General features: G+C 38.2%; 1 protein-coding gene across 15 annotated transcripts in view; it reads left to right on the top strand.

The window, feature by feature from the left end:
• The window catches only part of FMN1 (formin 1), a 467,182-nt gene that overhangs the window by 270,868 nt on the left and 180,919 nt on the right, over positions 1-15,395 (top strand). For all 15 annotated transcript variants that reach the window (XR_014814775.1, XM_084975416.1, XM_084975406.1 and 12 more), the window contains one exon: positions 11,296-11,383. Coding sequence is in view for 14 of the 15 variants with exons in the window: in XM_084975416.1 (XP_084831542.1) it covers positions 11,296-11,383 (88 nt within the window). In the remaining variant the exon portion in view is untranslated. The remainder of the gene's footprint in view (positions 1-11,295; positions 11,384-15,395) is intronic.

Raw genomic sequence — 15,395 nt, 5'->3', positions numbered from 1 at the left:
GCTAAGGTGTAGGTATGGAAATGAATTCTCTTTTTCAGACAGGGAGGGCTCCCTGGAAGAAGAAGGCTTCTGAGGGTCTCTTTATTTTGTCACTGTGCCCAACGCACTCAGCCAAGCGTGCCTTCAGCATTCAGGGCCTATTCAGACCATTTATTTTTATTTTTATTTCTGGCCATGCCTGCCAAGCTCAGGCAGAAAGCTGAAGATATATATGGATTTTATGTAGATGTTAAAATCCCAGTGGACCTGGCAGGAATTCTTTCTCGGTCCGTCTGGCAGGACTTTTCTAGCTGAGCAGTCAGGGTGTGGTTTTTCCACCAGAGCAAATCTGTCTTCCCACTCCTGCCTTCATCCTTATTCAAAGAGGCAGGCTTTTCTAAAAATCCACATATGTAAGAAATAATAATATTCATTTGGATGCACTGGCTCAAGGTGCAAGTTTAGACCCGGTTGGGTGAGGGCCTGCCTTCTCGGCTCTGAAAGACATGATGAGAGTTCCTTAGGCGATGCCATAGTGCACATGTGTGACAGGTCCTAATCCCAGCATGCGGTGGGGGTCTGGAAAGGCTTTGCCTTAAACTAGGCATGTCTAATAGGGTTTAACACAACCTGCGAATTTGCCCCTGTACAAGGTCAGCTTGTAGGTCAGCAGAATGCTGCACAAATTGCTTTCTCCTCCAGACTGTAATTATACCTAGGAGCAGGCCATGTGCTGCCAAGTTCAGCTGACTCCAGATAGGACCAAGATAAACTGAGGGCTTGCTAATGCTTCTCAAAAAAAAAAAAAATGATTTTTAAAGATTTGATAATAAAGCATCTCTTGTTAAAAAAAAAAAAAAAAAAAAAAAAGAGAGAGAGAGAGAGAGATGGTCTCGAGGTTTAGGAAGGAGCTTTGTGTAGGGAATGGTGAGACCAGCCATTGTCTGCCTTTCCTGAGAGCAGAAAAAGATTGTCTGAAATGGAAGCAGGGGGAATTTGAGTCAGACGTGAAGTGAAATGCCTCAATGCCAAAAGTCACTTAATGTTAGACTTTGACTTGGGGGGATTATAACAAATCAAGTAATATGTACATAAGGACAAAGAAGAATGAAAAAGAGGTATTGGGAATAGTCATAGGATAAACATAGGATGAGTTTAGGTTGTGTTTACAATTAACTGAGGTATGACTGTATTTTATTTTATGGAAAATGGCTGTAAATATTGTATGTGTTACATGAGTGTAACCTGAATAATATCTTAAAGTGTGAACTTTCCTCTAAATCACGGGATTTCTTCTAAAGTCAGGTCCACCCTGAAATATCTGGGCCAGTCCAAAGGAGAAGGATACGGAAGGCAACATTTGTAGATTTCTTCCGTGCTAATGGTTAAGTGATTCCAGAATCCACTTAAACCGGAATATTCATTAGATGAGCAAGCTTTTATGAGCACTCATACTCTCCCATTAATTTGACATTTACATGATGAAGCTATAGACTAGCAAGTCAGGAATCCTACCAATACAGAACAATCAAATGTGGAGGACTGGCTTCAAGGTCTATACCATGGGAACCCTGCTGCTGGCTGGTCTTAACACCTAAGGCAGAACCTTCACCCTAGTGGCCACGCAGAGTGGAAAGACCTTGAGTTACAGTGTCATTTGGGGTTCCTGATATGCAGAGCTTCTTATCTTTCAACTCTCCTTCATAGAGGTTTTATGAAGTTGAGACCTGGACTTGTGTTTCAAGAAAAAAGCACTGAATGTACCTCTTTTGGGAATGCTTTCCGGTTGCTCAGAGGAAGACTCTGCCCAAAATGGTCATTTCACTTCCCCCCACTTTCAATGAGTCTTGGCATTGTTAGGGACCATACACCAAAGAACACTTAGAAACTCTTTAAGGTAACTGATCCCTGTAAATAGCTCCCTTGGGTCAGACTTATTTAGGTGGGTTTCTCTTTTAAACTGGTCTTTGAACTCCCATTGGACAAAGATCAGCATATATGTACATATATGTGTGTGTGTTTGTGTGTGTGATTTTTAATCTCTATACGCCTTCAATACACTAACATAGGAGTTTGTGTATTGAGAGTGATGCTGAATTGGACTGACCATGTTTCAGCTTTGAGGTGTGAGGATGAGTCGGGGAGGCCTGGAAATAGAAGGGTAGTCTCTTGATTTTTCTCTCAACAGCTAGTCACCAGATGATGATACCACTCACTTTCCACTGCTGGCCAAGAGAAAATGACCACTCAGAAGGCTAGAGCTAAACGCTAGAGGGAAGGTCCATTGTGTTGATGGCTATCGTTCTCAATTTTATCTCTATTTCTACTTAGGTTTTATCCTGCTGGGAAGCTTTGGCTTGAGCCAGACCATTTTTAAAAATTGTTGCAATGACATGGAATAATAACAACCAAAATGCTTAAAGAATGGGTGGATGCTGAGTAATTAAAATTTTCAATTAATAAATCATTTACTAAGTTAGGGATTTTTTTGCATATAAAATTCTGTGGTTATTTTTTTTAAGTATTAAATAGTAAATTACTATAAAAAAGGCAGACTGTTATGTATCAGACAGACTTAGGCAATTTAGGATTCTGAAAGTTTTGCAGGTAATCCTTATGATCTGGACCAGTCCTTACTGTTCAGTAGTGTAGATGTGAAAGGTATAGGCGATTGAGTGGGATATCATCCAAGCCGAGGACATTTTAGAGAAGCTAGTGAATTGGGAAGAATAAAAACCTAAGATAAGTTTATCTTCCTGTCATATTTCCCTTCTTTTCAGAGAGGAATTTTGAAGTTGACTTTATCTGTCTGGAAGTCAGCTTAACAAGAATACAATAAAAAAAAGGGGGGGGAATTTTCAGTTGGCAGAAGGTTCTGCATAAATTGGATCTGATTACTTGAAACTTGATTGTGATTCTAAAGAAATGTTTTATTTTATTATTTTAATTTTTATTTTGCTTTTTAGGGCTGCACACATGGCATATGGAGGTTCCCAGGCTAGGGGTCTAATCGGAGCTACAGCTGCTGGCCTATACCACAGCCACAGCAACATGGGATCCGAGCCGAGTCTATTATTGGTTGATAAGCTGAACATCTTTTTAAAAAAATCTTTGTTCTCCCTCTTTCCTGTGTTCATTTTCTCTGTCCGTTTTCTCAGTCTTTTCTTTTTTTCCTCAATGTTTTCTTCCTTCCTACTCTGCTGTGAAGGTAAATGCCCCAGATAATAGGTAAAAATCTGGGTAAGGAGTTGTGAGCTTTGATCACAAATATCAAAATGGAGAGAGTTGGGTTAGCAGAACAAAGCATCATTCTATTTCTGTGACCCTTGCTTTAATTCCCTAGCAGAGAGGTGACTGCACTTACTTTACAGGACTCTAGAGCATGAAGTATTGTTACCTTTCTGGAAATCCACAGGGGGCCACTAAAGGAATAAAAGTTTACAATATTGGCTGCTCACTGCCCCCAATTCACAACTATCTATTTGGGTTGGCTCGTGTGCAGAGGAGCATAAACCCTTAGTAGAGGTGCAGTAAAAAGTATTTCTCTTCCCCCTTCTTCCCTTAGAAAATGCCTGTTATCCACAGCAATCTCTGGGTCTTTCTTCCTGCTATTCAGCTATGTCATTATTTAAATTTCTTTGCATTGAACTAGTCCAATAGAAAGTCATTGGAAAACACAGCAAAAAGGATACAAAGACAGTTCACAAAAACATGTGACCAATAACCAAACGTTTAACCTTACTATTAAATCATTAAAAATGCAAAATAGTGAAAAACACACTTTACTGATCATTTTGGCCAACATTTTTTCAATTGATAATACCCAAAGTGGATGAGGGGACAGGATAACAGCCACTTTCAAATAACCCTTGGCAGGAATGTAAATTGGTAGCACTTATTAGAAGCAATTTGACAACATTTATCACAATTTAAAATGGGCATATTGTTTGAAGAGCTTCTATCATCTATCCTACATAAATAAAATCTCAAGTGACCTCAGGAAATATCTGAGTATATACTAAAGTCTTGGATCAGACTTTTAGCTGACTGAACTCTCACTGGGTCTGTTTACTAGTCTAATGTGCTGTTTTCCTTTGTGTGTTTTCTTTTAATCATTTTGCATATTGGGCTTAAGGATATGTTAAAGCATGTAGTTATTTTACTCTTTTTTCTTTTAACCCTCTTTTTACTTCTCATTTTTTCTTGTAATGTGTTAGATTGTGTCCTCCACCTCCTGAAATGAAAGCATTGCAAACTGCAGTCACCTTGTTTTATATAAGATGGGAAACTCAACAAATATTGTGTGTTCTGAGTTCTCCACCAACTGGCCATTCCTCCTTCTCTTTTCCTCTTTTTGGGCCTCCCTGTTCCTTGAGACACAACAATAGTGAAATCAGGGCACTTATTAACCCTACAATAGCCTCAGAGTGTTCAAGTAAAAGGAAGAGTTGCACCTCTCTCACTTTAAGTCAGAAGCTAGGAATGATGAAGCTCAGTGAGGAAGGCATGTTGAAAGCCGAGATATGCCCAAAGCTAGGCCTCTTGCACCAACGAGTTAGCCAGTTGTTAACGCAAAGGAAAAATTCTTGAAGGAAATTAAAAGTGCTACTCCAGTAAACACAAAGATGATAAGAAAGTGAAACAGGGAAAGTTTTAGTGGTGTAGATAGATCAAATCTGCCTCAACATTCCCTTAAGCCAAAGCCTAATCCAGAGCAAGGCCCCAACTCTCATCCATTCTAGAAAGGTTGAGAGAGGTGAGGAAGCTGCAGAAGAAAAGTTTGAAGCTAGCAGAGAGTAGTTCATTAAATTTAAGGAAAGAAGCCACCTCCATAACATCAGAGTGCAAGGTGAAGCTGTAAGTTATCCAAAAGATCTAGCTAATACAACTCATAAAGGTGACTACACTAAACAGCAGATTTCTAATACAGCTGAAATAGCCATCTGTTAGAAGACAGTGCCATCTAGGGCTTTCATATCTAGAGAGGAGAAGTCAAAGCCTGGCTTCAAAGGACAAGCTGACTCTTTTGTTAGGGGCTAATGCAGCTGGTGACGTTAAGTTGAAGCCACGGCTCGTTTACTATTCCAAAACTCCTAGGGCTCTTGAGAACTGTATTAATTCTTCTCTGCCTGTGTACTATAAATGGAACAACCAAGCCAGGATCACAGCACATCTGTTCATAGCATAGTTAAATAAATATTTTAAGCCCATTGTTGGGACCTATTGCTCAGGAAAAAGATTCCTTTCAAAATATTGCTGCTCATTGACAATGTACTTGGTCACCCAAGAGGGCTCTGGTCAAGATGGACAGTGAGATTCATGCTGTTTTTATGCCTGCTAACACCACATCCATTCTGCAGGCCATGGATCAAGGAGTCATTTTGACTTGAAAGTCTTATTCTTTAAGAAATTCATTTTGCAACCTTATAGCTGCCATAGATAGTGATTCCTCCAATGGATCTGGGTATAATCAATTCAAAACCTTCTGGGAAGGATCCACCATTCTAGATGCCATTAAGAACATTGGTGACTCATGTTAAGAGATCAAAATAATCATCATGGGCAGGGCAGGAGTTTGAAAAAAAATTGATTCCAACCCTCATGGATGACTTTGAGGGGTTCAAAACTTCATTGGAGGAATTTGCCACAGCTATGATGGAAATTGCAAGAGAACTAGAATTAGAAGTGGACCTGAAGATGTAACTGAAGTGTTGCAGTCTCATAATAAAGCTTTACTAGATGAGGAGTTGCTTCATCTGGAGAAGCAAAGAAAGTGGTTTCTTGAGTTGGAATCTACTCCTGGTGAAGATGCTGTGAAGATTGATAATAATAATAAAGGATTTAGAATGTGACACAAACCTAGTTGACCAAGTGGCAGCGTGGTTTTAGAGGACTGATTCCAATTGTGAAAGAAGTTCTACCGTGGGTCACATGCTATCAAACAGCTTTGCATGCTTCAGAGAGGTCTCTGTGAAAGGGAGAGTCAGTTGATGATGTGGTAAAGTTCCTTGTTGTCTTATTTTAGGAAGTTACCACAGCCACCCAAGCCTTCAGCAACCACCACTCTGATAAGTCAGTGGCCATCAACATTGGGGCAAGACCCCCACAAGCAAAAAGATTACCACTCACCGAAGGGCTCAGGTGATAGTTAGCATTTTTTAGGAAAAGTGTATTTTTTCTTTTTTTTGGCCATGCCCACAGCATGCAGAAGTTTCTAGGCCAGGAATCATACCCACACCACAGCAGTGACCCGAGCTATGGCAATGCCAGATTCTTAACCACTAGGCTCCCAAGGAACTCCAGTAATAAAGAATTTTAATTAAGGTATATATATTGCTTTTTAGACATATTACTCTTGCACATTTAATAGACTACAGTATAGTGTAAACATGATTTTTATATATACTGGGAAGCAAAAAATTTGTGTGACTCCTTTTATTTCAATATTTGCTTTATTGCAGTGGTCTGGAACCAAACCTGTAGTATCTCCAAAGTCAAAACAGTGTTCAAAACAAGATGGTACTGGTATAAAGATAGACATAGACGAATAGAACATACTAAAGAGCTCAGAAATAAACCCATACATATATGGTCAAATGATCTTGAACAAGAGTGCCAAGACTAAAAAGTGGGAAAAGGACAGTCTCTTAAACAAGTGGTTCAAGAAAAACTGGATATCCAAATGCAAAAGAATGAAGTTGGATCCTTATCTTACAGCGTAAAGAAAAATCAGTTCAAAATAGGTTCAAGACTTGAGCATAAGATTAAATCTATAAAATTCTTATAAGAAAACCTGAGAAAAGCTTCATAACATTGGTCTTGATAGTTATTTCCTGGATATGACACAAAGCACAGGCAACAAAAGCAAAAATAGACAAGTAGAACTATATCAAATTGAGAAGCTTCTGCATAGCCAAAGAAACAATCAACAGAGTGAAAAGGCAATATGTGGAATGGGAGAAAATATTTACAAACCATATATCTGATAAGGAGTTAATATCCCAAAATACTTAAAGAACTCCTGCAATTCAGTTTTTTTAAAGACTTGATTAAAAAATGGGCAAAGACTTGTATAGACATTGCTCCAAAAAAGACACACAGATGGTCAACAGGTATATGAAAGGATATTCAACATCACTAATATCAGGGAAATGAAAATCAGAACAACAGTGGGGTATCACCTCACACCTGTTAGGATGGCTGCTATCAAAAACAAAAACATAACAACAGACAGAACTATAATTCAAAAAGATACATGTGCCCCTCATGTTTTGACTATTGACAATAGTCAAAACATGGAAACAACCTAGATGTCCATCGATAGATGAATGGATTAAGAAGATGTGATACACACACACACACACACACACACACACACACACACACACGATGGAATACTACTCAGCCATTAAAAAGAATGAAATGCCATTTGCAGCAACATGAATGCAACTAGAGATTATCATACTAAGCGAAGTAAGTTAGAAAGAGAAAGACAAATACCATATGATATCACTTCTATGTGGAATATAAAATATGGCAGAAATGACCTATCTACAGAACAGAAACAGACTCACAGACATAGAGAACAGACTTATGGTTGCCAAGGGGGAGGGGGGAGGGAGTGGGACGGACTGGGAGTTTGAGGTTATTATGTATAAACTATTACATTTAGTATGGATGAATAACAAGGTCCTACCGTATAGCACAGGGACCTATATCCAGTCTCTTGGGATAGACCATGATGGAAAATAATATAAGAAAAGGAATGTATGTATGTATGGCTAGGTCACTTTGCTGTACAGCAGAAATTGGCACAACACTGTAAATCAACTATACTCTAATAAAAAATAAATATATAAATATTAAAAAATAATCCATAGCAAGTGTTGGTAAAGATGTTGAGAAATTAGGAAAATAGAAGTACCACACTATCCGGCAATCCCACTTCTGGGTATTTATCTAGAAGAATTGAAAATAGGATCTCAAAAAGATATTTGTATTGCTGTTTTCATTGCAGCATTATTCACAATAGCCAAGAAGTGGAAATAACCTAAGTGCTCATTGATGAATATATTATGTACACATACACAATGGAATACATATATACACATAGGTGTATACACATACACAATGGAATATTATTCAACCTTGAAATTCTGTCACATACTACAACATATATGAACCTTGAAGACACTATTCTAAGTGAAATAATCCAGTCACAGAAGGACAAATACTGCATGATTCTTTTTATATCTAAAGTAGTCAAACTTACGGAGTTCCCGTCGTGGCGCAGTGATGAACGAATCCGACTAGGAACCATGAGGTTGCGGGTTCGATCCCTGGCCTTGCTCAGTGGGTTGAGGATCCAGCGTTGCCGTGAGCTGTGGTGTAGGTTGCAGACGTGGCTTGGATCCTGCGTTGCTGTGGCTGTGGCTATGGCTGGTGGCTATGGCTCCAATTCGACCCCTAGCCTGGGAACCTCCATATGCTTCGGGAGCAGCCCTAGAAAAGGCAGAAAGACAAAAAATAAAAATAAAAATAAAAAATAAAATAGTCAAACTTTTAAAGTAGAGAGTTGTCCAGGGTCTGGGGGGAGAAGGAAGTAGAGGATAGCTGTTCAAGGAGTATAGAATTTCTGTCATGAAGATGAAAAACTTTTTAGACATCTGCTGTACAACGGTGGGCATAGTGTTAACAATGCTGTACTTATATTTAAAATTTTGTTTCTATGGCAGTTTTCATGTTTTTGTCTTTTCTTAACTGTTGTAAAAGTAAAAATTAAACCTTTCAATCACAAAAAACGAAAGAAATAAAGAGGGCTTAGGGCATATATCCATTCATTGCCCACTTTGATCCATTTTAGCTGGTTTTAAGAAAGCTGGAATTTTTCTACAATTGGATGGAGTATATGGAAATTTAGAAGTATATTTGTACAGGTCTAGTTAGAGGTTGACAGAGAATTTGGCAGAAATAGAGAAGAGAATACAAATGCTCTGACTTGAGTACTTACGACCCCCCCCCCCTTTTTAGGAAGGAGCCCTGCATTTCAGAAAACTCTTAAGGTTTTAGTTGGGTTAAATGTAAGATGCACTCTTTCCAAACACCTGCTGTGCCAGTGCATTAGGCAGAATTTCCAGGATGGTAACATCCTTTGCACAGGTCAGCCTGGTTGAATGATGAAATGGGGATGGATTTGCTTGTTTCTATCCACTGAGCCACAGAATCTCCATCTCCATCCCTCTCTCCATCTCTCTGTTCTCTTGTGGTTACTCTCTTCAGTCTTTTAATTAGCTATTAGAAAACCTGGAATTTGAGCCTTGTCCTACTGGTAGGTAGAATGTGTTACCCTGTGTAACCCTACCTGGATAGCGTGGTAAATATTTGTTTGAAGACATTTTTGTGACCCTCTTGTCATCAGTTTGACTCTTATGCCTGACTCCCTGACAGTGATGTGCATACCATGACAAAAGTTGTAGCAGTTACTCTCCTGGACTTTTAAGGATAAACCTAGTCAATTCCCAAAGCTTTTCTTCTTTTGAATTTGCTTTGCAGTTAGTTCAGGTGATGATGTTATTTGTCTTTTTAGCTCTTCTCAGCAGTTTTAAATCTTTTAGCTCTACAAAATGGATGAGGTCAAGGACATATCTGCCTTGTCTCCTCTGCATCCTCAGCATCCAGAGCAATGCTAGCAGAATCACTGCAGATATTTGTTAATGAATGCATTCCCAAATTGTTACATAAAACTTAAGTGGATTTTCTTAATTTTCTAATGGGCTTTTAAAGAATCATTTCACATTAAATTTGTGTTCTCTAAGAAAAAGCCCAAAATTGCATTATTAAAGAAGATATATACATAATCTCTTCTTCACATAAAATACAAAGTACCCTTCTTTATTTCTTTTAAAAGCTGCAATTCTGTATCCTCTATGAATCTTTCTCTAAAGCTAATGTTGAAATGACTAAACACATTAGACTGAAAATGAGATTTTCCTTTCATCTTAATGAAAGCTTAGTATTTACTGTACTTTAGGGCTAATGGTTATGTAAGAGTAGCCATGCTGAGCTGGGGAAGATAAAGGGCTGGCAATAATTGATATAGAATTGGTCAACAGATGGGTAACTAGACAATTGGACAAATAGACAATCCTGGTTGGAACAAATTGATGTCATCGCTTATTGTTCCACCAGCAGGCAACTCAGCGAGTTAGTACCAGTATAAATGTAGATGCTTGTTACTGTTTAATCTTGTCTTTACCACATTTTGGGGAAGTTTGTATATACATAGGTGGGAGGGGAAGCAGAGCTTTGTAGTTTGTATTTTACCTGGAAAAGAGCATTAAAAGGCATAGGATTTGGTGATGTTGTAGATTTCCTCTTGATTTTTATAGCCCTGCCTCAAGAGAGAAAAAGATATATATATATTTTTTCTTTTGGTGGCCACTGTGTGACATGTTCTTTGGAGCTGATTTGGTTTATTAGGTTTAGAGAGTCAAAACTATGAAGAGTTCCCCATGGAATATTCATAGAGGTTGCCATGATTGGCAGTGAGGTATTTGGAGTTTTGAAAAAGATTATAGAAGTTTCTACATACATATATATTATTATAAGGGACCACTTCTAAGCAATTAAAACTTTCTGTATAAAGGATTACTTATACTAATTATAGCACAATTAAAAAGCAACCTAACTTTCCAAAACATGGAAATTTTATTTAAAATTTAAGTCTATGTCAGGAACTATTTTTTAGGTACTTTGCATATACTATGTCATTTAATTTCTGGAATAAATGTACAAAGTAAGTGCAGTCAGCCTCATTTCATGATGAAGAAGTTGCATTCCTAGAGGTTAAGTCTCTTCTCTGAGGTCAAATCTCTGGTAAACAGCAGAGTTGATATTGCAATGATCTTCCCCTAATCCACTCGGCAGATGATCTGCAGCCAAGGAGGTTGGAGGCTATGAAGTGACTTACGAAGTACAACATGGAAATATGCCAATGATAAGTGGAAAAGTTGGATAAAAACTTGCACATATGTTGCAATTACAACTTAGGATGTGTTTGAATAAAAAGATTAGAGTAACATAAAGATTTGAGTGCTTGTATTAGATTGGTGGAATTTGAGGTGTTTTTTCCCCTTTATTTTCTAAAGTATCTGTCCTGTGGGTAAGTAACTTTCAAATTAAATTATTAAGACAGAGTGACTGTAGCATCAGCTTAACTTACCAATTAGAGTATCTAAACATATTAGTATTTTTAGTATGCTCCTGAACGATTGCCTGGTCATTTGAGCTTATGTTAATTTTCTTAAAAAATTTCAGATCATCAAGTTATTGGATGGAAAACGATCTCAAACTGTGGGAATCTTGATATCTAGTTTGCATTTAGAAATGAAGGATATCCAGCAGGGTAAGTCTTATTCATCACTTTCCCCCCAACTTTAAAGTGTTTCAGTTTTTATTGTGAAAAATTTCAAACATATACAAAATCAAAATACCATGGTGAATCCCATGTACCCATCACCTAGCCACAGAACCATTAACCCACTCTTGTTTCATCTAAAGCACCCTCTCTCTAGTAGGTTATTATGAAGTGAATCTCAGACATTTTATAATTCATCCTTTAAAAATGGTAACACACCACTAAAAGATAGGATGCTTTAAGCACAACTCCAGTGCAGTATCCTCAGCGATATAGTCTTCATACCACTGATAGTAAATTTATCCATTTGTTTACTATTAGTTTGAATGAGGATCCAAACAAATCCCATTGCCTTGGATGTGTCATCTGTCAGGTTGCTTTTAATCCAGAGGTTTCTATCCTCTATTTTTCTTTCCCTTTGTTTTTTTTCTTTTTTTTGAAGAAACCAGGTCACTTGTCTTGTGGAATTTGCCATGTTTTAGATTTTGCTGATTGTATTGCCATGTTTTTATTTATTATGTTCTTCTTTTTCCTATGGTCCCTGCATACTGTTAGTTTGATCCAGAAGCTTAATCTGTGGGGTATGGGGCAATATTTCATAGATGCTATTGCATATCCTATCAAGACGTGCATAATACCTGGTGTCTCTTTAATATGTTGGTGGGCACTAATGATCTTTGCCTAGGTTCATTATTTCATTAGGAGTTTGCCCAGTAGTGATATCCTCCCTCCCTCATTTCTTCTTCATTATTGGGAATACTTATATGGAGAAGTACTTGCTTTCTTTGTCCACTTGGTTATTCCATTGTTTTTTTAACCCTCTCCCTCCCTTTTTTTTTTTTTTTTTTTTTTTTTTTTTTTTTCAAATGATGTGTTGTCCACTTGGTTGTCTGGTTCAGTTTGAAATAGGACATTGAAAAAGAGGAAATTTTGCTGGTATATATTTTTTCTTAGGCACTGAAAAAAGTAAATGAAAAACTATCTGATGTTTTTGAGATCTGTGTCTTGAGTGAAGATGACACTCCCTTTTCTCAGTAATCAACTAAATGTAAATCTCTCATAAATGGTTTCAGTAGAATTTAGCTTGGGTGTAACAGCAGAAACACTCAAACCACACATCCCTGCAGGTTTCAGTTGGTGTGGCATCAAAGTTATTTTATTTTGCAAAAGATCCCCATAGGCCCTGAACTGAAAGGCACTTACAAAACTTTCATACATTATTTTTTCTCTGAAAGAAGCTTTGTTAAGGGCTTGAAATGTTGCTTTGTTGTAAAGATTTAAAATCCCACATAGGAGTTTCTGTTGTGGCTCAGTGGAAATGAACCAGGCTAGTATCCATAAGGATGAGAGTTTGATCCCTGGCCTTGCTCAGGGTTAGGGATCCTGTGTTGCTGTGAGCTGTGGTGTAGGTCACAGATGGTACTCGGATCCTGCATTGCTGTGGCTATGATGTAGGCCTGCAGCTGCAGCTCAGATTCAACCCCCCTAGCCTGGGAACTTCCATATGCCACAGGTGCAGCCCTAAAAAAAAAAAAAAAAAAAAAAAAAGTAAAATTAAACATAGATGAAATCCTACATAAAATCAAACACAGACTGAATTAAATGACAGACACAGAGTATTCAAGTAAGCTTGTCTGTTTTTAATATTTCACTTTAATAGTAGAACTTAATACATAAGTGTGAATATTAAGCCTCAGAAAACATTGCAGTAGTTGAATTGAGTTTGGGCAGAGGGTGGCTAAAAAGGCCCACCATCAAAATTAGAAAAGGATTCTTCAGTGATAATAGATATTAGATCTTCTAGAATTGAATTTCTGGAAAATTCAAACCAGAACGGTGATCCTAAGGCACATGAAAAATGAAAAAACAAAAACATACTGGTGGGGATGTTTATAACCTTTTGTCAGGGAGACTGACTTAGTTGATGCAGTCACTGAGATTGGAACGGAATTTTTCAGATACAGTGGAAGAGTCTTATCCTAAACTGCAGTACTCTTCATAAGCCTGGTAAAAACCAAGTATGCTTGGCATCGTCATCAAGAGAGGTAGCAGTGTGGATATGTCTTTACAACATCGCCAGCCCCTTGGACTTTATTCATTTTTTTAAGGCATGTCCTATTGTAGTATACATTAGATTGCCACATGCCTAAGACCCATTCCAACCCTGTGCTATTCTAGTTAACAACTTAAGACTGCAACCCTTCTTTCTGCCCATGGCACGCCAGCCTTGTTGGGTTGAATGTTCATGGTGAACTGAGTAAGAGATTAGTTCACCCAGACCTTTTCCAGTATTCTGCTCTGAATAGGAACATGCTTTTATGACGTAGATGTGCTTACATTTTAGCATTGGAAATGACTGTAGTATCACAAGACGTTTAGGACTTGTGGGTGCCATTTGGTTCTTTCTCCTACTTTAGGCATCTCTGTTACCCACCACAGAATTGGCTCCAAAGTTTTTAAAAAATCATCTCTACTTCATGTCTTCATTTAGTAATTCATTCCAGATGAATATAGCTTAATTTTTTCTTTAGGGTCATTTGACTGACATTGGGATCTAAAGGTCATTTAGGATCCCAGGCTGTGTCAGTTACATTTCATTCTGAGTCCATGTCTGGTCGTGAATGGAATGCACTTGGCCTTGTATTGTCATCCTGATGAAAGGGCTCCCTGTGCTGACCTTGGCCTAAAATGTTTGCTTTAAAGTAAGAGGGGGAGATCTGATTGGGGCAGGCCAGCTGGCAGCCAGGCAAGGTCACACAATATGTCAACCATGGTGAAGTGACCACGGTTCAGAGACTGTTCTTGAGGTCTAGTCATATATTCAATCTCTGTCCATGTACAAAGGGAGACTTACTAACTGCACTTTAGTGCAAACTCACAAATTGCTGAAGTATAAACTGGAAAGCTAACATCTTCACTCAGAGAAGAGAATTTTCTGTTGTCATGACAAATTGTTTATCACATCTAATCATTGTTATGTCCATGTCACTTTTCTCTACTGGACATTATGTATTGCTTATGCCATTTTCCTATTTGCTGAGATTACAGATTGGTCACTTTGATAATAGTTTTGGGTTACTTCCCACAGATGGATAAACCAGATTTGATTCATTTAATTCTTAAAAAGCAACCTTATTTCCCCCATTTGTAAGGTGGACACTTCTCTGTAGTCTGTTAAGATACCACCTTTAATGTATATTCAAGAAGTGGAATTTGGGGACTCATACCTCAAAGTCCTATTGATAGCAAGTAGCAGAGCCAGTGTTCATTCCTTCATGTCGTGTAGCATTTCTTTGCTCAGAATTTCTCTGATAATTAAGCATTGTTTACCACTAACTAACCGGCCCAGCATATTACATATACAATTCATTTTTGGATTTTTAAAAATAGACTAAACCGGGAGTTCCTGTCACGGTGCAATGGTTAACAAATCCAACTGGGAAGCATGAGATTGTGAGTTCAATCCCTGGCCTTGCTCAGTGGGTTAAGGATCCGGCGTTGTTGTGAGCTGTGGTGCGGGTCACAGACGCAGCTTGGATCCCATGTTGCTGTGGCTCTGGCGTAGGCCGGCGTCTACAGCTCCGATTAGACCCCCAGCCTGGGAACCTCCATATGCCGCAGGTGCGGCCCTAGAAAAAGATGAAAAGACAAAAAAATAAATAAATAAAATAAAATAAAAATAGACTAAACCTTACACCAGATGAAATCAGGAAGTTATGGATTCCATTCCAGGGCATTTGGGCAAAACTTCTTCTTCCCTCCTTCCTTTTCTTCCTCAATAAACATTTATTGAATGCCACATCTGTTTCAGACACCATGACTGCCAAAACAGAAGATCCAGACGTTGCCATTCTCAAGAGTTCCCAGGATGGTGGGAGAGATGTACAAAACACTATGGAGTCACAATATAGAGTTACCTATGACCTAACGGAGAGCAGTGTATCAGCTCCTCCTATAAAACTTAGGATGAGCCTGAGAGGATGAAATGATGGTCATTACA

Source organism: Sus scrofa, chromosome 1, assembly GCF_054392235.1.
Source record: "Sus scrofa isolate SSC_HxYL_T2T_F1_AM1 chromosome 1, Sscrofa_HxYL_maternal_Yorkshire_Landrace_v2.0, whole genome shotgun sequence".
NCBI classification, from domain to species: Eukaryota; Metazoa; Chordata; class Mammalia; order Artiodactyla; family Suidae; genus Sus; species Sus scrofa.
Note: the sequence above shows the minus strand (reverse complement) of the source record. Positions and strands in the feature narration are given on the sequence as shown.